At 46.1% G+C, this 25,794-nt stretch overlaps 1 protein-coding gene across 1 annotated transcript; it reads right to left on the bottom strand.

Moving 5' to 3' along the window:
• Positions 1 to 123: 123 nt before the first annotated feature.
• LOC111071502 (cytosolic non-specific dipeptidase-like) lies at positions 124 to 1,972 on the bottom strand. Its single transcript, XM_041592622.1, has 2 exons — positions 1,077 to 1,972; positions 124 to 1,003 (listed from the first exon to the last, which is right to left on the bottom strand). Exons 1-2 carry the CDS (start codon positions 1,970 to 1,972, stop codon positions 124 to 126), a joined length of 1,776 nt encoding a protein of 591 aa, XP_041448556.1.
• Between the last annotated feature and the right edge of the window lie 23,822 nt (positions 1,973 to 25,794).

Here is a 25,794-nt window from a genome sequence, read left to right as displayed (position 1 = left end):
TAATTTCGAAACCTTTTTAGTTGTTTTTTGCACAGCAAACGGACATCACGGATAGTGATCAAAAATCGGTTCCAGACAGTTTATATATGAAATAATTTAGCAAGAATCCCCAGTAGACACAATTTACTTTGGGGAGAATTTGTTTTTGTTCATCCGATAGCGCCTGAAAGGAGCACAGAGCCAATCCCTTAACCTTTTCCGCTGAGGTTCCAGCTGAGGTTCTGGTGGCTGGTCGCGCGGCTTCACCGATCTGTGCTTTCTGAGACGTGAAAATATAGTGGGCTTATGCGTCGACTTCTCTGTGGCCGGTTTCAGCATCTCGGCTATGCCCCGCCGGTTGCAGTAGTCGAAGGCGACATCGCACTTGCAGCGTGTGGGCAGCAGCGACAGCTCGTGCATCAGACCCGTGCAGAGTTTGATGTTGCGAAGGAAGCACTGCTTGGGAATGGATTCGTTGACCACGTGGGAGTAGTCCATGCGCTGCGAATAGGGCATCAGAATGATCGGCTTGCCCGTAATCTTCTTAAACGTGCTGGCAATCGGCAGGCTAGTGACAATGTTCATCGATAGATCTGGCTGCACCTGGTAGACACGACTGATGGATCGAACGAGGGCCTTGTTGTATCTGGCATCGATGCCCCACAGGGCCGGATCGCACGAATCCAACAGATGGAGCTTGAAGCTGGTTCTCATCTTCAGTTCGTCGTACTTCGTGCGCAGAAACTCCTCGATATGGTTCTGGACCAGGTTCACCATTTGATCGGGCAGAAGTTTCATGGAAAACTTTGCCATCACGGACATGGGTATCGGCGTGAGGGAGCCCTTCCGGCTGAAACTGCCCTCGATTCCGTGCATGCTCAATGTGCCCTGGCACCAGCGATTGTGCAGCAGCTCTGCCTTGGTCAGCTCGTACCGGATGCGTCTGATTCCGAACTGCTCCTTGTAGGCATAGTCACTGAATATCGCCGACTCGATCAGGTCCCACTCCGTGACGGCCGTGGGTCTGAGCCAAGTGATGGATCGCGGGTATCTGGAGCACATGCAGATCGTCAACGAGGCTGCTCATCAGCGCGCACACCTCCGTCATTGGCTCGTACACGAGCCCCCCCACCAGGCCCCCTTCCAGGGTCTTTGTGCCGCCACGCATCTCCAGGCCGAAGTGAGCCCAGCCGGTCAGGCTGCAGCTCATCATTGGCTTCATTTCATTTATCCAGGAATTGTTGCCAAACACAATGCAATCGACGTCCTGAAAGAACTCCCTTTTCACCTGTATATAGTGCTGGAGGCCGACACTGCCCACCGTGTGCATGATCTCTATAATGAATTTGATATTTATGGGCAGATCGCCGTGCTGTTCCATCCAGGCCTCGATGGCCTGCAGCCAGCACAGGGCCATGCCCTTGCCGGTGCAAACTCCGCGCCCGTACAGCATGTCGTCGTTCATGTAGAACTCAAACGGCTCGGATAGCCAGCCATCCTCAAACTTGGCCGGGGTCACATCCAGGTACGCGTAGACCAGAATTGTGTTCTTTGAGGGCGAGGAGAAGTAGTGGGCGAACACGACCTTTGGATGGGGTGAGGTGTCGCAGACAGCACGGGGCGCATTGATATTGTACTCAAAGATGTTGAATCTCATCCGCTCGAGACGGTCTCGGTACAGGCACAAGGCCTTCAGGCTGTCGCCAATGCACTCCAAGTCAGCAGATACAGATTTCAAGCGCACAAATTCCTCCAGGTCAGCCAAGGCATACTGGAAATTCGTCTCGATGGCAGCTTCAACCTTTCGCAGCATCGCTGCGGATCGCAAATTGTCCTCGTCGGTCCGTCTATGGCGATTCTTGACCGGACAGTGTTCGCAGCGACAGGCATCGGTCGGGCCGACTGGCAACTCATCCACTGAGCCACTGTGCACTCGACTCGACAGCCTCCTTGATCTACGTGGAAGCCGTGTATTGGTCCTTGGATCTATCATGCTGGCTGGGATGAACTTAAAATTTAGTTAACGTATGCAAAGATTACACTGCAAATTTAAAAGGCCTGACACAGTCCTCGAACAAAACAACAAAATACAAGGCAACTGTTTGGGCAGAGGTTTTTTGTGCTTTGAATATTCTGAATATTCGTCGCCTGCAGAGCATTCAGGAGAGCTCTCTTAAGTGCAGTCAATTAGCTAAACAAATGCCGCAGTTAGTGCATTTTCCTTTTGTGCATGTTTATTAAGCAATTTAAAAAGGAGCTGCACTTGCCACGAGGCAAGTGGCTCCTCGAACCCCCACGGCCGTGCCGCATGCACAAACACAAGCCCAGCTCCTGTGCGTCACTGGCACTCCTGGCTCCTGTGGCAACTGCCACCTGCCACCAACTGCCACGAGCTTTTGTATCTGTTTCTGTATCTGTATCGCCTTAAGCAAATTATCGAGCACGCAAAATTGCTTTGGCAGACGGCAGCGAGCACAAAAGCGGCTGCCAATTAGCGCGGCAACTCGCTGGAAACAGCCTCTATAATGTGCTTAGTCATGACAGCAGCTTTTACAGTAGCGGTACATCGGTACAGTTGCTCAACAGTGGGGCGACAGGACACGTGCCAAATACACACACCATCTGACATTTGCCAATGAAGACCCGCACATGCATACATACATACATACATAATACAACTTGCAACATTGTTTTCTAGGCCATAGCCATTGTGGAAAAGTTGCGCCCCGACAGGACATCATGACTGACACACACGCACACACACACACACACACACACAGAGTCATAGACGGATACGGGATACGGGAGACGGGCACACTTGGAATTGCAAATCAGTCGACTAATGTGTACATAATCAGTCATGTCCCAACATGTGAATTCCATTAGTGATACACGGCCATGCAAACAAACAAGCATTAATCAGCAGAGAGCAGAGAGCAGACCAGCAGACCAGCAGAACAGCCGAGGGAGAGAAACTGAGAGGAACTGCGAGATTGGCAGTGAGAGCGAGAGCCCAGGGATACACAGATGTCCTCCCTGTCATACAGTCGCCCTCACTGTCTATTACATCTGGCATTCCACCGTCCACCGTCCACATGCCACATGGAACATTCCATCTTTCATATTCCATGTTTATGTTATTTATGCTTATTGTCTGGAGTCCATCCGGGTCGCAGTCGCAGTCGCAGCGGATTGGGTCGGATTCGGCTGGGATTCTTGAATGGAGAAATATTGTCTGCTACTTATCGTGTTGGTCCCCACGCGACTTACAAATTACCGCAGAAGCCCCACCTTGATTTATCCTCACATTTCAATCCCCAGACCAGCCCAGTCCAGCCCAGCCAAGGAATGGCATGGCGACGTACTCTTAATACGCCATTCATTTGGTCGCGTTATACTTCATTAAAGCAGGAGTACCAGCACAGCGCCGTCCTCCGTCAACCGTCAAGCGGGAAAGGGCGCGGGAGTGGGTCCTTATTCCGCAGGGCGGCCCGCATCCGGCGCCTTGGCCGCAAAGTGCAGTCGGCAAAAATTATGCGGCTCGTTTGCCATTCCATGCCATGAAATGCGACGGACGATGGCAAATGCAATGCCAACTTCGACTGGCCCCAGCCATTCGTTTATCCCTTTGTTCTCATTTATTTGCATGTCATTTGCTGTGCTCGGCATCTGTGTTGCTGTCCCACTCTATCTGTGTCTACCTCTCACTCTCCTCGCTCCCGCTCCCACTCTATGCGCTCTTTCCCACTCGCATGTGTTGTTCGGCGGGGCGGCTGCTTCATTTTCTTGTGCTGCTGCTTGGGTCACGTTTGTCTGCCAGGACGCCAGTTACTTATGGCTGTTATGTGCATTATCAATATGCATTGTACAGCGCCGATCCGCTCCGCTCGCTCCTCTCGCCGCTTTATATTTTGCTAGCGTTTTGCTTCTTCTCCGCAGTGGGTAGCGTGGGCTATAGCAGAATATGGAAACCCCTGCAAATGTGTGCTGTGATACTCGTTCGTACTCGCCTGTGAGTGCCAAGTGGATTATTTACAAAAAATACAGTCACCACCCGATTGACATTGCAAAGACTTTGTCGAGTTCATGCTTCCGAGAGAGAGAATGTCGGTACGTTCTGCAGTGCACGGAGCTTTTAGCGGAGAGCTTTGGTCTTGGCTCTCTCAAAACTTCTTCTGATCGCGAGAGAGCTAAGCTCGCAGCAGAAGCGCAGCGAAAGGCTAAGTCAGAGAGAGCGACTTTGTCGTAAATTCAGTGCACACAGAGAGAGAGAGAGAGAGAGAGACAGAGGATAAGCTAGAGATGTGTATATGTAAAGTACATGTATGTAAATACACATTGCAAGGCAGCTCGATAAGTGCATTTCCAATTCGTGTTGGCTGGGGCAACGATAGGCCATCGTTGCTTTTTGCTCGCATTCGAGATTTCGCCTCTCTGTTATACAGTTTTAATAACGAATTGCTTTTTTATGGTTTCCGGCTTATGGAGGCAGCACAGAAATTGGCAAGGAACGTCGGCGGATGCCAGCAGCAGCGGCAGCAGAAGCAGCAGCCGGTGGTATGGTAAATTCTTAAATCATGTTTTGTATATATTTTTTTTACTATGTATTTATTTTTAAAGCTTGATTCGAGATCTTTCTTCTGTTTGCTACAGCTGGGTTGCCTGGTCTGTAGCTGTTGCTGTTGCTCTGGCAGCTTCTGCCATTTCTTTGCTATTATTGTTGCGTGCGCTTTGTTAACCAAGTCAGGACTGCGCCAGCTCCAGCTCCAGCTTCCGTTGTCGCCACAGTTGCCATTCCCGATGCCATTTGTTCGCCGGGCGTAATTAGTGCCCATGGCATAGGGCGCACTTCCTTTTACGCGCTGCTCCTGTCCTGCTCCTGCTCCTGTCCTGCTCCGTCCTGTCGCAGCTCCTGTTGCTGTTGTTGTTTGCATTGCATTCCATACCAATACCATTTACCCCCGCCCCACCCCATATTCCCATTCCCTGGCACCATTCCACGCTGCTCCTCATTTGTAATCACTTTCAGTGCAAATGAATGTGTGTTTGTGTACTGCCAACGTTTTGTTCTAAGGATTTAGCCTCGTCCTGGTCTTGGTCTTGGTCTTGGTCCTGGTCCTGGGATACAGAGGCACTCACAATTACTTTGAATTGGACTGGAGCTGGTGCTGGAGCAGGGACTTGCCCTTTCTTGGCTCTGACATCTGGCCATTGTTGTAATTTTAATGTTAACAAATTTCTTATTTGCCAGCCATTGAATTTCCGTTAATTAAGGCCAGGCCCTGGCTAAGATTAGCCAGCAAGTGGACGCCCCCCCACCTTCAAGGTCTGGCTTTCCATAAATATTAAAGAGCAGTTACCCTCTTGGCCTGGCCAGCAGTTCGTACCGTTCGTACGTGTGCTCGACTATGCCAAGACATATCAACTTTCTCGCCGACTAATTGCCATTTACAACTTTTCCGGTCTTAACTAAAACTTTTCAACTGTTCCGGCCATTCCCATTGTTGCTGCCAATTCTGGCTGGTCCCTGGCTGATTCAGCGAACCGATTGCTGCTGCCACTGCTTCTGGCCTCTGCTTGGCCCTGTAGCCATTGTTTGAGTTCACGCAGTCTGATCATTAATTTCGCAATTAGCGGCCCGACCACCTGCTCCACCAGCTGGCAAGAAATCGTGGGGCAGCTCTAATTAATTTTCACCCTACCACTCGTAATGTGTGTGTTGCGTGTGTGTGAGCGCTTCTCTCAATTGTCCGATCATTTTGTCCGCAACTATTTGCCGGCAAACTTTGGAGTTGGAAATTGTCTAAGGGAACCTGTCAGAGCTGCCTGCCAAAGTGGCCAGCTGTTGCCTGACCAACTGCATTCCACGCTATGCCCAGCCATTGCTCGGCTCTCTATACTTGCTCTACTTTGCCTAGTCATGATTTCTGCTGACTAACTTTTCCCTGGGGATGGAGAATCTAGGAGAGCGCAAAGCGAAAAGCAAAAAATTTAAATTTATGTAGCTCAATATTTTATTTATGGCTATGTGTGTGTGTGTATGTGTGTGAGTGTCTGCCTGCCTGGTGTGCTTTTTGCCTGGCATTTGCTTTTAGTGGCAACAACAGCAGCAGGCAGGCAGCAGTCAGGCAGCAGGCAGCACCACCAAAGGGCGGGGAGTAAGTGGGCGTCGCGTGTTAGTTACGTGAGGCCAAAGTGAAATTTTCTGCTGACGCCGCGTTGTCAACTTTCACTTCACCTGCAGCTGCGGCAACATATCCTTTTCTATATCCTAGCCCCAGCATCAGCCCTGGCATAGTCATAGTCATAGTCCTTGTCCCCGTCATCGTCCACGTCCTTGTCTGTCCTTCTACTGTGACATGCATTAGCAGCAAATAGTCAAATAACGTGGATAACACTCATTCGCCATGTGGTCCCTCGTTTTCAACTTTAACTTGAATTATGTGCGCTGGTAAAAAGTTTGATGTTTTTCTTTTTTTCGAGTGTATGTGTATTTGTGGAAAAGTTGTGCCTTTTCGTTGCTTTTGCTGCTGCTGCTGCTGCTTCTGCTGCTGCTGTTTGCTGCTTTCTGCCGTTGATGTAATGAAATTCTCTGAATTGTATGGACCAAATAAGAAGCGAGGATTCCATTAAAGCGTATTCTCTGCCGCCTCGCAAAAGTTTTTGCCTGAGAGCATTTCACAGATTGATTGGCATCAGGAGTAGCTGCCATACCACACCAACCCCCCTGGGCTAATGTTGCCCAACAAAAAAATTTGCCGAGCAATGTGTAAGACAATAAAAGTAATTGAGTGCGTTACATTTTCTTCACCGAGTTTTTGCCTCCGTCTTGTTTGCGCTTGTCAATGTAGTGTAAATTGTGTCACCAATGTGTACGACTATGTGCGAGTGTGTGTGTGAGTGCTGGCCAACACTCGCACAGTGGGGGAAAATTGAGTGCGAGTGGGGCTTTGGGTTTGCAGATTGGCCCGAAGATAGGCCCAAGCCATTACCGTGTGCCCTCATTGGATTGGTATTGTTGCTGGCTTGTCCGACTTGTCAAATTGCCGACTGGACAATGGAGATTGCGATTACACTGGCTATTCGCTTGGACAGAAAGTACGGCAATAAAGTTCTCATTATCTGTAGGGACTCGAGTGGCAAATGGAATTAATGTTTTCGCAGGTGTAGTACGGATGATGTTAAAGCACACCATTCGAGTGCTTAGATTTGGTCATTTTTTTTTTGGTTGTTATTGGATTGATTTCGGTAAGCACAAAACTAAAACAATTCCAATTTGATTAATTTATAGATGAAATTTCCTTTGCTATGTGTACCATTTTTGTTTGACATATTTTCTTTAATTTCCCAAATTTAAGAAGAGCTTTCTTCGTGCTCTTCATTATTTCCTTTCTCGTCTTCAGCTTCCTCTGTAACCGTTTTCAGTTGTCTATTCCTTTTGCGCTATTTATTTTTGCCGCTTCAACAAACAAAAATCCACTGCGCCACGTCTCCACGCCACGCCCCTTACACAATTCGTTCATAATTTGCATAACTAAGCAGAGTCCAGGTCCGGGAGACGTCAGAGCGGATTGTCGTCTCGCCGCCCACACTCACCCGCCAACAATTTGGTGGGGGCGAAATATGCGTCCGTTTCATAACTTAATTTTAATTGAATTATGTAAATCACATGCTAAAAATTAGCAGGCGCAAACTATTTTTTAATGATGCTTTGTTCGCTTTTAATTAAAAAGCGACTACAAATTAAATTTAATGAGGACGAGGTCCTGGACAGGGCTGGTCTCTGGCCTGGCCAGGTCACTTTTCTGGTCGGTACGGGCCAAGGGCAGGGGCAGCGACAGGGGCACGGTTTGTATGTGCATGGCTGTCTGGCCGGGCGATTTATCATCGTTGTTTGGCAAAGATTAGCTGCCTGCCCAGTTGAGCTCAAGCTGCCTGCCAGCCAACCCGCTAACCAGCCAGCCTCCGGTCTATTCCGCACTTGCAAATGATGTTCATTTTGTCTGCCCGTGTCCGTGTCCATGTCGGCGACAGTACTCTCTCTCTATCTCTCTCTCTCTCTTCGGGCACCTCCTCTGTGGAAATTATGCAATAATCTTTGGCAATGCATTGGAACTGTTGCCAATGGCAGCCAGCGTTGACCATACTCAAAAGGAGCCACACAACAACAGCAACAACAGCAACAACAGCAACAGCAAAGAGAACAAGGAGAGCATTATCCACAACAACAGCAGCGACATCCTGCTCAAATCTGCTGCATACGTTACGGCGTGCCACTTCGAGTGGATGCGCCATGAGTATTAACATACATACATACATGCATATGTGTGTATGTGTGTGCGTTCTTATCCGAGCGTGTTATCCCATCTAAGCGGTAAGGGTGTCGTGTCTCCTTTGCCGAGACAATCGGTTTAAGCGCTTCAGTCACTCGTCCGTAAAGCGCTGGACACAAACCCCCCCCAGGCCGCTCTTGTTCCCCAGTGTGTCTGGACTTTTAATTATCCCCTAACACTTAGCACAAATGTACGAGTATATATATGCATAGATGCATGCACAACACATGGGAAACACTGCTGTGGATATTAATGCCATTTTATATTTGTTTTTAATACATTTTTTTGGGAGATCAAACCAGCGACAATTGAATAAAAAATGTATTAAAATTTGCATCTGTGCCGTAATAGGGTTGAAAAAGTTCACTGAACAATTTGTTATACAAAATGATCATAAGGGGCTGTATTACCTGATTACTTATTGGGCTGGGGCGGAGGAAGTGTTCCTTGTTCCTAATTACTTTTGATTACCAGGAGGGGGAGGGGGTCAAAAATCATTCAAATAAATGCCATAGAAACTGAAATTAAAATGCCTTTAACTTTAACTTGATTGTGAAATTATATATTAGCTATATTTTGATCAAATTAATTTAATTTTGTTTATTATTTTTATTCGAAAATAGTTTCATTTATTGATTAACTTTGTGTAGCGTTTTTGCCCCAACCACAAACAAATACATAATTGTGCGTATGTAATATTTAAACCAATTTAATTTCGAGCACAAACAAAAAAGTTGTCTACATATTCACGTGCTAATCGCCTTAAAATTCGCATAATAAAAAAATGTAGCATAAATATTTGATGTAAAAAATATCTTTACATGAGACCTGTTAATAGCATTTCATTTACATATCACATGCGTATTTATTTCTTTATCGTTCGCTTTATCGTTTAATCATTGCCGCGATAGCAATTACAATTTAGGCCATCAATTATCCCAGCCAAACTTGGAGCTGCTCTCGATTGTTCTTTTTATGCAAATTCCAACATAATTTGCATACTGAGAATCTCCCCCACTCAAACATACATACATATATGCATATATACAAACATATGTACATATTTATGTATTTATGTACTCTAAGCGCATATCAGTCGATTGCAGCCATAATTTAAATTGGATATTGTCTCTGTATCTGTGTATAACAATTGCACCCTATCTGTATAATATGTATGTGTGTGTGTTCCAGAGATCTATTTCTCAGTTAAAGCCATGCATGAAATTTTCATTGTCCTTTAAAGCTTTCTTTGATGATAATGAAAAGAGTTATGTGCGCTGCTATAAATATTTTCTAGAATATATGCAAAAGTGCCTCTGTTGCCTCTGTGCCCAATGGAAAGCGGTTTAAGAAAGGTCTTTTTCAGAACAATTTTGTATGCAAATACATAGTATGTACATATGTTTTATATCGATAGCCGTATAAATTTTAAAACGGCTTTGATTAGGCCGCACGTTAAATATGACTAATTACGTATACGCCATGTGGTTTCTGGCACACGAAAAAATCAAATAAACTGCACAGCAGCCTGTAATAGCATATATAAAAAATACACACAAAGTATTTACATACACACATACATACATACTTCAGTATATACATTTTTCACATTGCTGTCGTGGCCAAAAGGGCATGGGCATCGGCATGTGCATGGGCATGGGTATGGGTACTATGGAGGAGGTGGCTGTTCATGTTTGATGGATTTAAGTGAACCACAGACGGTTTGATGCTGATGCGGCTGGGGCTGCTGCTGTTGCGCGTATGGATTTGCCAATAAAAAAAATATATAAAAAAAGAGCTACAACAATGCACATAGGACCATATATATAGTAGAATAGCACTCCAACCTACCCCATCCGTAGTGGGGGCTCACATGAAAATCATGTGCTTTATTTATGATGCCCAACGCGTAGCTCTGGCCTGGAGGAGGGCGAGAACGGGCGGAAAGATTGACATAACATGACATGCCAATCGTGCGGGGAAATGGTATTTTTTTTTTCCTTCTTGATTTTATTGGCCCCGAACGACCCTAACCATTTTTAATCTATTTTTATCCTTTTTCCTGCTGCTGGGCAGCACTCTCGCACTTTGCCCAAAAAGTAATTTCCATTGCATTGTCAACGTTTTTGCTGCACTCTCAAATAATTGCAGACACTCAAGTAGCGCCTATTGTTATGGTGGAGTGGAGTGGGAGGACATTTTAAAATAATTTAACAGCATTTTGAAGCGCATTCAAGTCGACTTCCGCTGCTGACTTGGCTTGCTTGCCGGAATGGAATGGAATGGCTTTTGGCTTCCTTCTCAGCCCTACGACGACGACTGCGACGACGTTTGTGCAATTTGTCATTTTGGCAAATGCACATGGAGACGAATGGCATGGCATGTCCTTTTGCGGAGGGGAAAGGAGTACAGGAATACAGGAGCTGCAGCTGCAGCCGCAGCTGAGAGTGTGCAGTGTCATGTGGTGGTGGGACGGGGACCCACGAGGAGAAGCATCCAACAGATGATGCATTTCAGCAGCTTTTCACAAGGCTTAGCCCAGACCCCCGGCTAATTTTTCATTCCATGTTGTGTCTTGTCATCGTTTTCAATAATCAATTGATTTGGTTTGCTTTGCTTTGCTTTCGAGATGCTACACAAAATGCTACAAATGTTTCATTCACCTGACATACTCGTAGTTTGGATGGATGGCTGGATCCCCGCTGATTGCCTTGGCCAGGTTGTTCCATTTGCACTATGACTTTGATGCTGTGGAAATTTTGTGAAAACTCTTGCACTTTATCTTGCTCAGTCTTGGGGGCCAACTTTGGCCCTAAAACAATCAACATTGTCTGGCTGCGCCACGGGCAGCTGGAAGCTTGCGAACAGGAAGCTAATTAAGCACTGAGCTCTGAGCAATTTGGCGTTCAATTAAAAGTCACTTCCTCCCAAAGATATTCCAGAGCCAATTCCAGAGCAGCTTCAAGTGGTCGATGGCAGATTGCACTTGGGGACATTTTTTAAAAAATAATTGCTTTCATTATCATTGCAGGGCAGCATCATCTCATTCATTCCCATTCTACACGATTCTGCGACTGGTCCTTTTCCTGTTTAAATATTCATCGAGTGGGCTGGGGCTGGGGCTGGGACTGGGGGTGGGCCGCCTTTTCGTTCCACTTGCCGGCAATGGCAATGCAAACAAGTTTTGGGGCGAACAAATTGGCCATGGCCAGAATGGGCGGGCACTTCTCTCTTGTCTACGTGACCTTGCCAATTGAACGGGTTTAAGTTCTCTCATTGATTTTCGTTTGCTTTGTTTCCCATTGTACTTTCTGCTGTGCTGTGTTCTGTGTGTTCCCTGGGCAAACAGCTCAATTTCGTTTGCACTGCTGCTGGCCCTGCCCATGCCCAGGCCCAGGCCCTCGCTTAGTCCTGTCCTGCCATGAATAAACTAAAGTTACAAAATCCTGTCTGCAGGATTTCACTGTGGGGCTGGTAGAGACGCAGGCTAGGCCCTGTCCGTTCCCACAATCGCTTTCACTGTCAGGGCGCACACCTGGCTAACTCTATTTCATTTAGCAGAATTTGTAGAGGCAAACCTAGACTGGTATTCTGCAGTAGAGCAGTAGAGCTGCCTCCCTCCATAAATACGAGTTTGTATAAGCCGGAACAGGGCACAGGCTGAGTCGCAGGCAGCACAACTGTACCATTTTGTAGCTCACCTAAGTGCTTCATAATATTTTAACACGCTTGTCTCCGACGCTGTCCGGCCCTTTCCCGACTCCAGCTACCCTTCCTCCTGCCTGCCCACACCTCGCAGGTGCTTAAGTTTTTCGAAACTTCTTGCCAACTTTTTCGCTGTCTCTCCGGCAGCTCCAGCTCCAGCTCCAGCGCTAGCTACAGCTACAGCTCCAGTCCCTGTTTCAGAGCCAGCGCCATTGTTTCCATTTTTGTTTTTTACGCTTTTGTCTTTGGTATTTTAATTAAAAAACTGTCGTTAGTTGCGTTGCAAGTTTAAATTAAACAGGCGAACAACTCTCCGCGGAGCTGCCAATGGCCTGGGCGTCTTCTAAGCTGCGGTTACTCCCTCCACCTACAGCTCCACCTTCAGCTGGAGCTCCCACCGTGGAAACCGACACAACTTTGAATATGTCTGGGGCACTCGCAGAAAGGTATTTCGGTATCTGGCTTCAGGATGGATAGCCAGCCAGTGAATTAATGCCCCCAAAAATATAGTTAGTGAGAAAATTCGCTGGATATTCGCTCTTTAGCAAAGTTTAATCAAAACTTTATCGACCTGCCTGAAGCATTGATTCACTGCCAGTCGAATCCCATTGGACTGCACTGGTTGCTCCCTCTTTTTGATTAGCTTTCCGGCTGAGACGTGGCTCGATGTCCGACTTAATGGCTTCTAATTATGGAAAATATTGCTAATCACTCTCAGCACAAATCGCTTTATTAATCAGATTATGGGCAGCGCACACACATGCTGCTGAAAGGAAGCCAAGCACTGGCACTGGCACTGGCCATTGGCCATTGGTTAATGCTGGGGTTGAGGGCCTGGCCTGGTCAAATCCCTCCGTGCTTGATTAGCCATCAGACGACTAATTTGCACATTGATGGCGTCTTTTATTGAGGCATTGAGCCAAGGCGTGCCGTGGTGGGGCGGGCTCTGCTGATTGGCATAATTAGAGCCAAGTTAGTCGGGTTCGTGTGGGCTGCGGCGTGTGTGCGCGCGTACTATAACTATATTTCATTAGTGGTACAGCCGGTTCGGGTCTGTTTTGCATTATTTTAGTGGATGTCGCTTTCAACGCTCCAAAACACAAGCAAAACACACACACACATGCATACACACACACAGTCTGTGCAGCTTAAGTCAAGACAACGACAAAAGCGAGGAGCTTGGAGCGTGGAGCAAAGAGAAGAGCCTAATGAAAACATGGTAATAAAAGATAAGCCCCTCATGTGCCTGCTTGCAGAGACAGAGACAGATGTATAAGTAGATATGGAGAGGAGCAGCCAGAGATGGGATACTCTGGATACGACTGAGGCGAGTCCATTGTCGCTGGTAGATAAGAAACGAAACTCAACTCATTTGGGTAAAGTGGCAGTGCCAGTGCCAAGCACAATTTGTATCGAGTTCTAGCTACCTCTACCTCCCCGCTTGTGCTGTTGCTGCTCCTCCAGAGCATGCATAAATGAGACGCATATTAACTGAATTTCAGTTCGAAACTAAACTCATTAAATGATGTTGCTTGCCAGCCAGCTTAAGGCTAGTGACGGAGTCGGAGTCGGCATCCTCTGGGGGATGCGAGTAGTCAGTGTGAGTGTGGGATTGGGATTGGGAGTGGGAAAGCCCCCGACTGTTCAAAAGCTCGTTGTACACGATTGTAATCACACCTGCCGCTATAAATTTGCTGGCGGGGATTTACATGGCCAACAATTAAATGAATGCAAAACTTCGCAACTGCTGAAACTCTAGCGATGCGATGCGCTGCGCTGCGATGCTTTTGTTTCTATGTATTTCTATTTCTGTTTCAGCATCGAGTGAGAGGGAAAAAGACAGCCAGACAGACAGACAGACAGACAGTGGAAAGAGAGCGCTGCCTGGAGGAATTTGACTGATTAGCCGTTTGGAAATGGCGTTGCTCCAAATGGAGCACGTGCCTGTCAGAAAGAGTAAGGCAGATGTGTGGGAGAGGGAAGAGTAACACGAATGAAGCCGAAGCCTAAGCCGAAGATTTCGTTACTCTCTTTTCGATCGTTTCTTGACTAGCGAGATATTGATATTAAAATACTCGTATATATTTGCTAGTCTTTTAATTTCTTAAGCAAGTTTCAGCCATCTGTCAAATATCATAACACCCACCGAAAGGGTATACAAACAGTGCAGCAGCAATGCCTGAGGGAATCGTTCCTAATGCTGTTGCTGATGCTGAAGCTCGTTGCCTGGCAAGTGCACGTTTTGTAACGAATTGAAAACATTGTCGTCGCCCAATGCGCAGTGCTTTTGCATTCATTTCCCGTGCTCACTGCCACTACCACCCACTCACTCACTCATTCATTTACTCACTCACTCACTCACTCATTCATTTGCTGCAACATTGTTGTGAGGCTACCAACAATGATGCCGTCTAATGAATGTGGCAGACATTTCGACAGCAAAACGAAACTCAAACTGACTTTTTATCGCTTTTGGGGGACTCCACTGACTCACATCTGAGTCCCCCGAAAAATAAAGGGGTACCCGAAGAGTGGGGTGGGAACTGAAGGCCATCAAAGCCTTAGACCCAGCCAGCATTGACTCCATCAAATGGCATTTGCAATGACAATTTCTTTCAATTAAATTGACATTTGGTCGTCGTTTCCAGCTCAAACAATGGGGAAGCACTTGCCATGGACGCACATCGACAGTGGAGAGACTATGAAAGGAGGAACGGAACTCTTTTGGGAACTAAATACGAAATACAAAAATGAATATCTAACATGGCCCAGAGGGCAGGCAGCCAGCCAGCTAGATTGCTCTACCACCCTTCTGTGTCATTCCACTTCCATCCCAACCAATCCAATTCAAATTTCAGACATGGCTAAGTAGCGCAGAAAAGGAAAGGAAAGGAAAGAAGCTGCAAAACGCGGAGGATAAACTGAAACACTGAAAAACTGAAGCGGAAAGCTCAAACAAATGTGCAAAGGGAAAACTATCCCTCCAGTTATGTTGGTTTTTGGTTGCCTTCCCCAAAACCTTGCTGCTGCATTCCGCTTTTTGTTAATTTAGCATAAGTGACGAGTGAGTGACTTTTGGCAAATGCTTTTGGGCCACAGCGCGAAGATTGATTAGAGCGTGAAAATGGTTGGCGTTTCGCGGAGTTTTCCGCTTTCCGTTTTTTTTATGTCACTCCGTTATTTCCGTATCCGTCGAGCCAACAATTGATGCCTGTCAATGGTACATAATTAATTAAAGTTTAATTCGCAAAGTGCAATGCATAATTGATAGACTTACTGGCACTACCACTGCCACTGCCACTGGCAAATAAGCGTAATAAATATATACTGCATGCGAAATAAATAAATATTTCACAATTGTACTTTATGCAGGCGACAGTTTTTATTTCTGTCGCTTTGATTTTATTTGGTGATTATATTGGAGAACTTTATGGCATGCAGCGATATGCCATGACAGTTCTGCAGCCGACACGGCGTATGCGCAATAAACGTGCATTATTGCGGATATAATTGAAAGAGTGGCAGCGAATGAGCTTGAGTCTGGAATAGTCAGCAGGTCATTAAGGAGTCGAGTATGCTCCACTCTGGCATTCCTACTCGCTCTCCACTTAATGCTGCCTAATGGCCCAACAGCCTGACAACCATGAGGACAACTACAGCAATAGCAACAGGAACAGGAACAGGAACAGCAGGCAGTCAGAACAGCAGCCCGAGCCCGAGACCCGATCCCGAGCAGCGGGTGGGAATCGCCAAAGAGGCATCAATCATACGCCACGTAAACCGCAAGCCGAAAGCCGCCAGTCGAAAGCCATTTTAAGCTGCATATTTATGGCTAAGCAGGAGTTGGAGTTGGAGTTTAAGCTGGAGCTGAGGCTGAAGCGAGCCGGACACGGAATGGAGCTGTAGCCGGTCCCAGTGGCTGTTGCTGGAGCAAAAAGTCAGAAACATGCAAAAACGTTGCAGCTGCGTGTGCAGCAGGCGATAAGCGAGAAGAGGAGCCAGAGAGCCAGCAGAGGCAGCAGAGGCAGCTGCAAATGGAAGTTGAAAGTGGAGCTGAGCCTGCTGCCCCAGCCCCAGCCCTAGCCCAGCTATGCTGCTATCCCTGTTCCTGCTGATGCTCCTGTTCGTGCCCCCATGGGATCCGCTTCGCAACCCAACGAGATATGCATGTTAAGTTGCGTGAGGCAAAGTTATGCCCGGTCTGGGCCGCTGTACTGGGGCCTGTAACTGTAACTGCGGTTAAGTCAACAAATTAAAACTTTTCTACTCCCAGCCAAGGAAAATGAGCTGGCGTCGGGTTGGATGAGGTGTAGTGAGGTGAGGTGAGGTGAAGGGAAGTGACGGCTAGAACGGGCGGAACTTATGCACGAGTTATGCGTATAAGCGGGAGACAGCGAAAGGAATAAAATTCTATTTAATTAAACTTTTGCACGTGGCCGCTCGCATGTGTATGTTGCATGTTGCATGTGCCATGTGCCATGTGCCTGGGATGCAGCAACTACACTTGTTTGTGTTTGCCTCGAAATATAATCATTTTAATTCAATTTACACCAAGTTGGTACACATTAATAGAGGGAGTGTGGCAGCGTGGCAACGTGGCATCGTGGCAGCGAGGCATCGAGGGATTCCAAAGACCATAGACCGGGCGAGGGATCCTCAGTGCCTCACTGCCTCACTGCCTCACTGGCAGGGATTTTCCATTCAAAACTAATTTGGACATGGGAGATTTTCGGTTTGGCCACGTGATTTCCAGGGCATAAATAACAGTCTGTGGTCGGAGCATGTTGCTCATTTGTGCAGCCGGACCGGGCAGGAGCCAGCTCCCTAGCTATCCCTACAATGAGGCGGTTGCTTGGCTGTAAGGGTTGAATGGGGTGCTGGGGTGCCGGGGTGCTAAGGGGTTTCAGCCATATAAATTGCTTGTGAAATTGAATCTTTATGGTTCAGCTGGAATATTTTGGCAGATAGTCTATAAATTATGGCCACAAAGGGCATACACACACGCAACACAGCTTTTTGTTTGGGATTTCTCCTCTTTTATTTATTTTTTCTGTGTTCTCTCTGCTGTCTGCTGTCTGTGTGTGGGTGTGTGTGTGTGTGTGTGTGTGTGTGTGCGTTTTTCCCTTCTGACTGCCCTGGGAAATGGCTCACATATGTATGTGGTTGTTGGCCCTGGCCCTGGTGCTTGGTCCTGGCTGTGTCTGGTGGCATTGTTGTGATTGCTGTAAATGATTATCCTGGGGTCGTCCGCCTGCCGACTCATTGCGTTGAAGTGCCACATTTTGTGGCTTGGCAATGGCAAAGGAACGTTTCCAAATAGTTTCTAAATTAGTTTGCAAATGTTTTTGACGTTCGTCTATGGTGTATGGGATTGTTGGAATTCTTTCGCTTTCGAGTAACATGTGGCGTATGCGTAATATTCATTTTCTTTTTGTTCTTTCCCCCATTCCTGAGTGCGCTTGAACTCATTGAGAGGTTGAAAAGTGTGGGCAAATGGTGATTTGAATCTCCCATCGTAATATTCCATGCCTCCATCTATAAGTATTTATCGGCGGCTGTCCTGGGCTTTCCTTTGCCCCTTTAAGCATGTACAATTTGCACATTTTTCACGCTACACCACATGACGTATACGCAATATGCTAATCAGGCTTTCATTGCATACTTTGCAGCTCATTTGCATAGATACTCCGCGGCGCGCACACTCTCACCTACACCCACATATGTATGTATGTTTCTTCACTCCTTCGCTGTCAGTTTACACATTTTAAAAATATACATTTTTTATGCGGATATGCCAGAGTATACAGGCATACATGTGTATGTACATACGAGTATGTACCAGTTATTTCCGCTGTGCTGTAAAGTATGTGCATATAGTAAGAGTATCTATGATTGATCAGCAGGCTCCACTCCTGCCCCAGGTGAAGTGGAGCAGAGTCTTGTCATTTGCTAGCTGCTTTGGGTTAATTCCCTCTGAGGGCTACTCACTCCCCTTCTCCTATTCACTCCTTGGGCTGAGCCTTTGAATTTCCATTAAGTTGCTCGCCTTTTTACAATATTCATGGCCCGAGCTCTGTGGCCTGGGCAGAAAGAAGGAGCCCAAAGTCAAATCGAGCCTTGGGCCGTTCGCTCGTTTACAGTTGTAAGTGTTGTAATAAGTGGAGTGTATTTACCCAGCAACAAACCAGTCAGCGGACGACCAGGCCGGACAGCCGGCCAACCGACATCCTTAAAAGCTTCTGCTGCCGTTCGTTATTCTCCTGGTTACTTTTCCCTGCTTCGACCTGGCGTTTGCATTGAAACTTTACGAAATGTTGGCAAATTGTTTGCGGCCATAAAATTGTGTGCAACCAAAGGTCCGAAAAGGCACCACCCCAGGCTGAAATCGTAATTGGAATGAGCCCAAACAGACATCGCCCCATCGGCCAGTGGGCATTTCGTGAGCTCTTTTTGCCCTTACTCTGGCACTGGCTGAGTTCCGGCTACTGATGTTCGAGCTCCTTCTCGGTTTATCTCTTTGGCTATCAAGTTATTAAGTTTATGTAATTGTTGCTGCATTCAGGGCGTTTGATTTGAAATGGCTTGTGGCAGCTTACGAAGGCGTTATCGTTAGATAACTTGTCCCCAGGCTGCCATCTGTCTGTCTGTCTGTCTGTCTGCCATTCTGTGTGCTCCGTTTCAAGTTCAGAGCTGTGATGCGAGTGTGGATTCTAATCAGGCTCAGCTGTGCAGTGCAGTGCAAAATCAAGTGTCAATGTGTTGACTCTTTGTTATTTGTAATTCAGGAGACAAGCCGCCCGAGTATCCATCCTGTTTGGAGACAGAAAGAGAGAATGATGAACAGGCGCTCATTCCCATTTCCATTCCCATTGCCATTCCCATTGCCAGTCCCCTTGGCCTTGCTCAACAATTTGCTCACATTCCTTTGGCTTTGTCAATTCGCCTTGTCGGCAGTTGATTAATGATGACAAAAGTGGGACCCGTGCAGGACTCTCCAGGTCGTGCTCGGCCTAGGCAAAAGCTTAATCAACAGATGCGACAGTGGTTCCGTCAGCGTCCCATGTCAACCCCAATTCTTAGCCATTATACAGCTCCAGCTCCAGCTGCACACTCACACTCACCCCTTACCCTCACCTCATCAACGTTTGACGTTGTTTCGAGCATAAAAAGTGGGCGGTCCGACTGGTTACTTTGATGTGCCTCACGTAGCAGACTCCAGCCCCAGCCCCAGCCCCAGCAACCCATAAACATAAAAATTCCCCTGAAAGAGGCTTTAAATTCGCGGGGGTGGAGTCTTCTGCAACCGAATGAATATGTCTCCGGCAAGCATCAAATGCTTTGCTAATAAAAATTGTACCAGTAAACTGAAAGGGAAATGGTCATTGTTTCGTTTCTGAATCGATTACCCAAAAAGGGTTGCGCCATAAATCCTGGGGGGCAGCGAATGAATCATTTGGGGATTGGAGTAGAGTCCGGTTGTCTGTCAATCGACTCGACTGGCTGAATGGCGCGGGGCGTGTGCGGGTACGGCCATAGGCCTAACAAGAGGCCCACTCGGCATAAATGTCAAAAAATTTGATAGAAATGCCAATCAATGTGGAAGCATAGCGGAATGGAATTTGTGTGATGTGTGTGTGTATCAAAATACGAGTATCTCTTGCATTTCGCGTATTTAATTTCATTTTATGGCATTTTATGGGGGCATAAGTCAAAAGAGCTATGAAAGGCTGGGACCATGCCAGGCATTCGCGTATATTACGCATACGCCGTGTTGAACACGCAATAAAAATACCAATTGCAGCCACCCACACCCACACTCGCATGCCCACGCCCCACAAGGGGGGGGGGGGGGAATGGATTCCCGTTGGCCATTGTTTCGTAATGTGGCTGCATGCAAAATTTATTGTTGATTTTATTTCCAGCGTCGTCCTTTTTACACAACACATTTTCCGCTTCCTTTTTGTGCATTTTTATGGGCATAAATTTACAAGCAGCTACCGGCGGACCCTGGAAACAGTAGCCAGGACTGCGGGCGCCCAGGTGCGTTATTGTGGCAGCCTTGACCGACAGCCTGTAAGAAATCTGTAACAAGCATAAATTCAGCTACAAAGCTGGCAGACGGCAGCTGGCCCCAGCACAGGCCCCTATGCCCCATGCCCCCATGCCCAAGCCCATTCCCAGGACAATTCCAAGTTGAAAAGTTAAATATACACAAGGTGTATATATCCTTGTTTGTGTGTACACTTGTGTTTGGCTAATCCGACGAGTAAGGGCCTCAAGATGCTTGTCTTTTGGCAGCAACTCAGGCCCCAACTCCGGCTACGGCTCCGGCTCGAACTTCTGGGGCTTGCGTGCACGAGACCCATTAGAGGAGGACAACGTGAAAGGGAACCACGATACCCGGGCACGTGGCATCGAATATACTCACACACATACATACATATGCTGCTCTACTCTACGTTCCTTGCCTTGAAACGAGCGTGAAAGTATTTTCAGCATTTTTGGCGTAACGCTGAAACGGCCAATTAATATGGTGTGCCCTTCCACATCCACTTCCACATCCACTTCCATTCCACTTTTGCTTTCTTTCTTCTTTTTTTCTGTTGAGGCCTATTGATTTTTTGTTACCTCTGCAAACTTGTTGAGGCGTACATTTGCTGTGTCTGCTTCTGCTTCTGCTGTGTGTGTGTGGGGGGGCAGGGGGTGTGCACGAACGACAATTAAGCCATTTTGTTTGGGCGGTTCCTTGAGCAGGGTCTGCCGAGCTGCAGCCCATAGGCTCTCTGTGTGTGTGCGCGAATTGATATCGCCTCATTGCATTCGCTTTCGTGTTATTGTAATTGCAATGCATAATTTGCGGTTGACGGGTCGGCGTTATGTGAAGCGTTATAATGCGCTTATTTCGTGTTCGAGGGGGGTGGGGGGAAATCGGAGGCAGCCAACTAATACAATTAGACAGATAACGCGTCCAGCCATATCAAATGCAGCAAGTCACCAGACAAATGGATGCTGTCAATCCATTAACTCGAAAGGTTAATGGGTCGGAGGCTGTCCCCGACTCCCCCCTCTTTGACTTTGTATCGACACAATCGCAGGTTGAATTCTAACTGAAAAGAGAAGCACAAAGTTCCTCGCTAACCCACTTCCGACTTCCCACTTTTATCATCTATGGCACTTTTACGATACTTTAATTGTCCTTAAATGCCTGTATTTATGCAAAATGCTGTTAAATTAATGGCTCGCTTATGTTTTCCCCTAAATTAATAGCATAAATTACTTAATTCCCCCTTTACAAACACGTATATACAGACGCCAAGCAGGAAAAACAACTTGTTGACTGTCACTGTTCCATGCCAAAAGGCTGTGTAAGCCAAAAAAGGAGTCCTTCTCCACCCTTCACCCTTTTTCCCCAGCCCTGTCGCACTGTTGTCACAAAGTGTTCGCACAATTATTTTAAATGACTCGACACAAAAATTAAAAATGCAATAATTGCATAATGAAAGCGTGTGCCAACGCTGAGAGGCCTCCAGTCGAGCAGTCGCCCCAAATTGGAACTGGAACTGGATGCTGGCTGGGCAAAAGGCCAAAACGGATGAGGCATGCCCCCGACCGAAACTTGTGTGCATAATTCAGTTAAGGGGCGACGGCGACAGCAAACGCATGTGGGGGTCGGGGGTCGCAGATCTCAAGGACGACAAACAACAGAAAAAGGTCTCGGAAAAAGGACTGAAGAGAAGTCGGCGAAGGCGTGAACAACCGGGGGAAAAATCCAAAGCGGCTTAAATGTGTGCTAAGTGGCGTTGAGCCTATAATGAAACACCACCACAACTACACAGAACCACCTACACCTGCGCACACGTATATAAACTATTATACACGCATAGACACACACACCCTGGACAGGGAGAGACACGGAGAGAGAGATAGAGCCATGGTCCAAGCAGCAAAGCAAACATCCCGCAAAACTGCCACACCCACTTCCGGTGTTGTGTGTGTGTGGGTGTGTGTTTGTACAGGTAAGGCTCTCGAGGCTATCAGAAAACCACAAAAACCACCAATACATACTCGCACACCACAGGCCCACACAGACCCGACACAAAACTAGGCGCAGCCTCTACCGCAGCCAGGACAATGCCAGGACGGGGCCAGCGCTTGTCTCGTTTGTTATAATATTTTTTTTCATGATTTATTTGCCAAGCAAAATTTCCGTTGTCATCTCTTTGATTGATGGCCCCGAGGCCCAACTCAGGGGATGCGATGCTCTGTTCTGCTGTCAGTCTTCCTATTCATTCGAGTGTGTTATTAAACTCGTGCTTAATTAACGCGATTATTGCTCTGCCATTTGTTGTGCAAGGGTAAGCTACAGCACAATGCCACAATGTTTGTGGTTTGCAGCCCGAAAGCTTCGATACAGATGTGTCGGACTTCATTTGTTCTCGTCCTTCCTATCACGCACATCCCTCAATTTCGTGTCACATCAAAGTGCTTTGTGACGCCCCCTCCCACAGCCACTCACTCCATTTCCCCGCGGGCTGTCAATGTCGGCGTTGTTGATCACAAAAATTGAATTGTATATACAATTGAATTTTTGAAAAATGGCTGCAATGGCAGCCATTGCATAATGCCGAAACCAGACAGGACCCACAGACCGAACGAAGCATTTTGAGTTATGACACTCGTCTAAGGTCAGCAGCAGCTGTGCTCTGCATGATGGCTGGCCCCGTGTGGGGTGGGACAGTTCCTATGCATGGCAAGTGACAGTCAAGGTGTTTGCGGATTTTCCTGGGCCATGCCCTCGAATGCAATGAGACGGCAATAACGACGAGTATTCATAGTTGGCCAAGAAAGTGTGAGCGAGTGAGTGCTTGGCAGGGGAAATCGAAGATAAGATGCTGGCAAGAGTGTTGCCATTGATTGTAAATAAGAAAATTATTGAATTTGATGTTGGGTTGCAAGGAATCGACCAGCTAAGAAAATGTCAGGCCAAGGTTCGTGAATACATCTGTGAGATACTTTTGCATCTGTAAATAACTTTTGTAGCTGACAGATACCCAAGCGAAAGATACTGTTGTATCTTTAAGACTACATTAAGACTCTACTATTTGGCAGATTATTAAGTCCAGCTTTTCACACAGGATCAGCAGAGTTATAGCATTGTAAAGATTTCATTTACAAAGAACGTTATTGTGTCTGTACCCTTGATGTCCTGGAATCCAAAGTGATTGCAAGCGATCCGCGGCCCTGTCCCGATATCGAAAAGGTGTGGCACGTCCTGATCGGCCCACAAATAAAGGAGAAAATAAGAAAACAGAACTGCCTTGCAAGAGTTGTCCTGTTTTGATGTTGTTGTCTTGTTGCACAAAAAAAGTTGTTGTTGTTGTCAATTGTTGTAAAACAAGAAACATTTCGTTGTGCAACAACAATAACAGCTTTCAACTTGCGACCGCTCAAATGGGCGAAAATGTGATTTTCAGATCTGGGCTACCAGGCGAACAGAAATCAGCAGAAGGTTGCTGGTTTTGTGTTTTTTCATTGTGTCAAAAGATGGCCGCTATGAAACTGGTTTTAAATTGAATTGCAACTAAAAGTATGCTACATAATTTTTAAATAGAAAAGTAACTAAAAGTATGCTACACCATTTATAAAATAGCAAAGTAGCTAAAAGTATGCTACACATTTTAAAAACAGCAAGGTAGCTACAAGTATGCTACATAATTTTTAAATCGCAATGTAACTAAAAGCATGCTACACAATTTATTAAAATAGCAAAGTAAATAAAAGTATGCTACACATTCTATTTTGCAAATTGCTTAAGTTGCTTTCACGGACTTTCTTTTTTTTTTCTTAAACAAATCTTTTTTTCCACAGTTTTACAGTAAAAATTACATTTTAAAATTGTTTTGATTCTTTTTTAAATTTAGCTGGCTTTAATTAAATATTTAACTGTTAAAAATTTAAGAAGAGCTTTTAATTTTTGTTGTTTTTTCCCCTATTAAATGTTGAAAAAATACCATATGAAAATTACAAAAATTTTACTTGAAAAACAGAAAAAAAATACTGCAAAAAAGTACACCATAAAAACAAAAAAAAAACCTGTGGCATTTTTTTTTGTTATTTTGGGTTAAAAACGATTAAAGATGGCGCAGCCAGCCCAAAAGTATGCAGCAAAAATTAGAATACATCCTCACCGATATAGGGAAGCCACAGAATGGCGCCTAAGTAACTGTTTTTCAAACAGAAACCACAACTAATGTTGCACAATAATTGACAACAACATGAGATTTTTGTTTTCTTCTTTATTTTTGGGCCGATCCTTGATTTTACAGAGGTCATAATTTTGTTCTTTATAAATATGTACCTAATATAATTATGTAACTGTTTATGTATGTACATATAATTATGTGAAAATAAATGCCAGTCCAAATTGGCGATAAAAATGGGAAGTTGAAACAATCCCTTTCCTGAGAGAGTAGATTCTTTGCCGATCTGGCCCAATTTCCCCGAGATAAAGTTGACCAACTCCCGTTTAGTAACTTCGTGAAATTGGGTGGAGCAGGAATTGGGTTCCTTTTCATTGACCTATTCAACAATGTGGAATGTGTAGGAGACTCTTAGAAATATTTTCAGATGTTTCAACGTTTACGTAAACATTGCGTGACAAGCCCCATCAATGGAAATTCTTCTGCAATGCTATTCAAAATTAAACTGCAAATATTTTTGTGGTTTGGCAGCCATTTAAGAGGAATTTCGAATGTGCCAGGACAGAACAATTGAAAATCTACTGTGTCCTCGTTCTTACCTTTTCCATCTAAATATTTAGACAATCAAACAAGATTTGTGGTTATTTTGTGGTTAAGATGCTTGCTGCCAATCGATTCGAATGGAACTACATGCCATTCCATAGACAAGACAAACGCTTGCTCACACATATCCTCGTAGGATGGTCGTAGCCAGGACATTGCTGCTTCCTTTGCGGTGCCTGAAATGGTTGCAGTGATGTGCATTTCGTTTGCAATCCGGTTGCCCCTCCCAGATTTTGGTAGTGCCAAATCAAAGGCCAAAGCCACAAGCTCAAAGCAAGCGGATCTTTAATTAAACGCTCAAATGAGGTCAAAGGGTTGAAGGTTCCTTCCTAAATGATCCTTGAGTGTTCGATTAATTAGACATTTGGCTTCCCTTTGTCTACCCGGAATGAGCAGAGCTAAAGCTGGAACTCATTTTGCATAATCACAGATGACATCAGGGCCGCGGCGCGGTGCCTTTAAAAACTTTTCAATTAAAACAGCTCGCGACTGGCGAGTCACGCACTTTATACGAGCACTCGTACGAGGCGACAACGACACTGTTAATTATAAATCTCCGCCCGTGTGTGCATTGATGTGTGCTAGTGTGCATTTTTATTGCGATGCATCGGCAATTAACAGAAAAATATAACAACAAACAACTGGCAGCAGGGCTTGATACGCAGATGCTGCGATTTTTATGCCCAACTCATGCTCCTGAATTATTGGCGGTTGTTCTCCACGGTTTTTGCGTAAGCGCAGCTGCTGGCATTAATCCAACACGGTAGCCACCAGGACTCGGACACGGACACGGACACCAATCCAATACATACTCCAGCGTCTAACCGATGCGCCTCGTAAAGCACTCCAGCAATACCGCGATCCGGAAGCTCCATTCCAGTTTCAGCCCAGCACAATGTGAATTTCTGCAGTGATTTGCGTGCATCGGCATGTTCTGCGAGGCTTTCGACCATTTTGGCTGCTGCGGGGCTTTT

Source organism: Drosophila obscura, unplaced genomic scaffold, assembly GCF_018151105.1.
Source record: "Drosophila obscura isolate BZ-5 IFL unplaced genomic scaffold, ASM1815110v1 contig_181, whole genome shotgun sequence".
Taxonomy (NCBI): domain Eukaryota; kingdom Metazoa; phylum Arthropoda; class Insecta; order Diptera; family Drosophilidae; genus Drosophila; species Drosophila obscura.
Note: the sequence above shows the minus strand (reverse complement) of the source record. Positions and strands in the feature narration are given on the sequence as shown.

Bases quoted from the DNA above. Each gene is read 5' to 3' on its own strand.
- LOC111071502 (XM_041592622.1), bottom strand. From the start codon at position 1,972: ATGATAGATCCAAGGACCAATACACGGCTTCCACGTAGATCAAGGAGG. The intron at 1,004-1,076 runs GTGCGCGCTGAT...CACTTGGCTCAG, and splicing joins TACGAGCCAATGACGGAGGT to ACCCACGGCCGTCACGGAGT.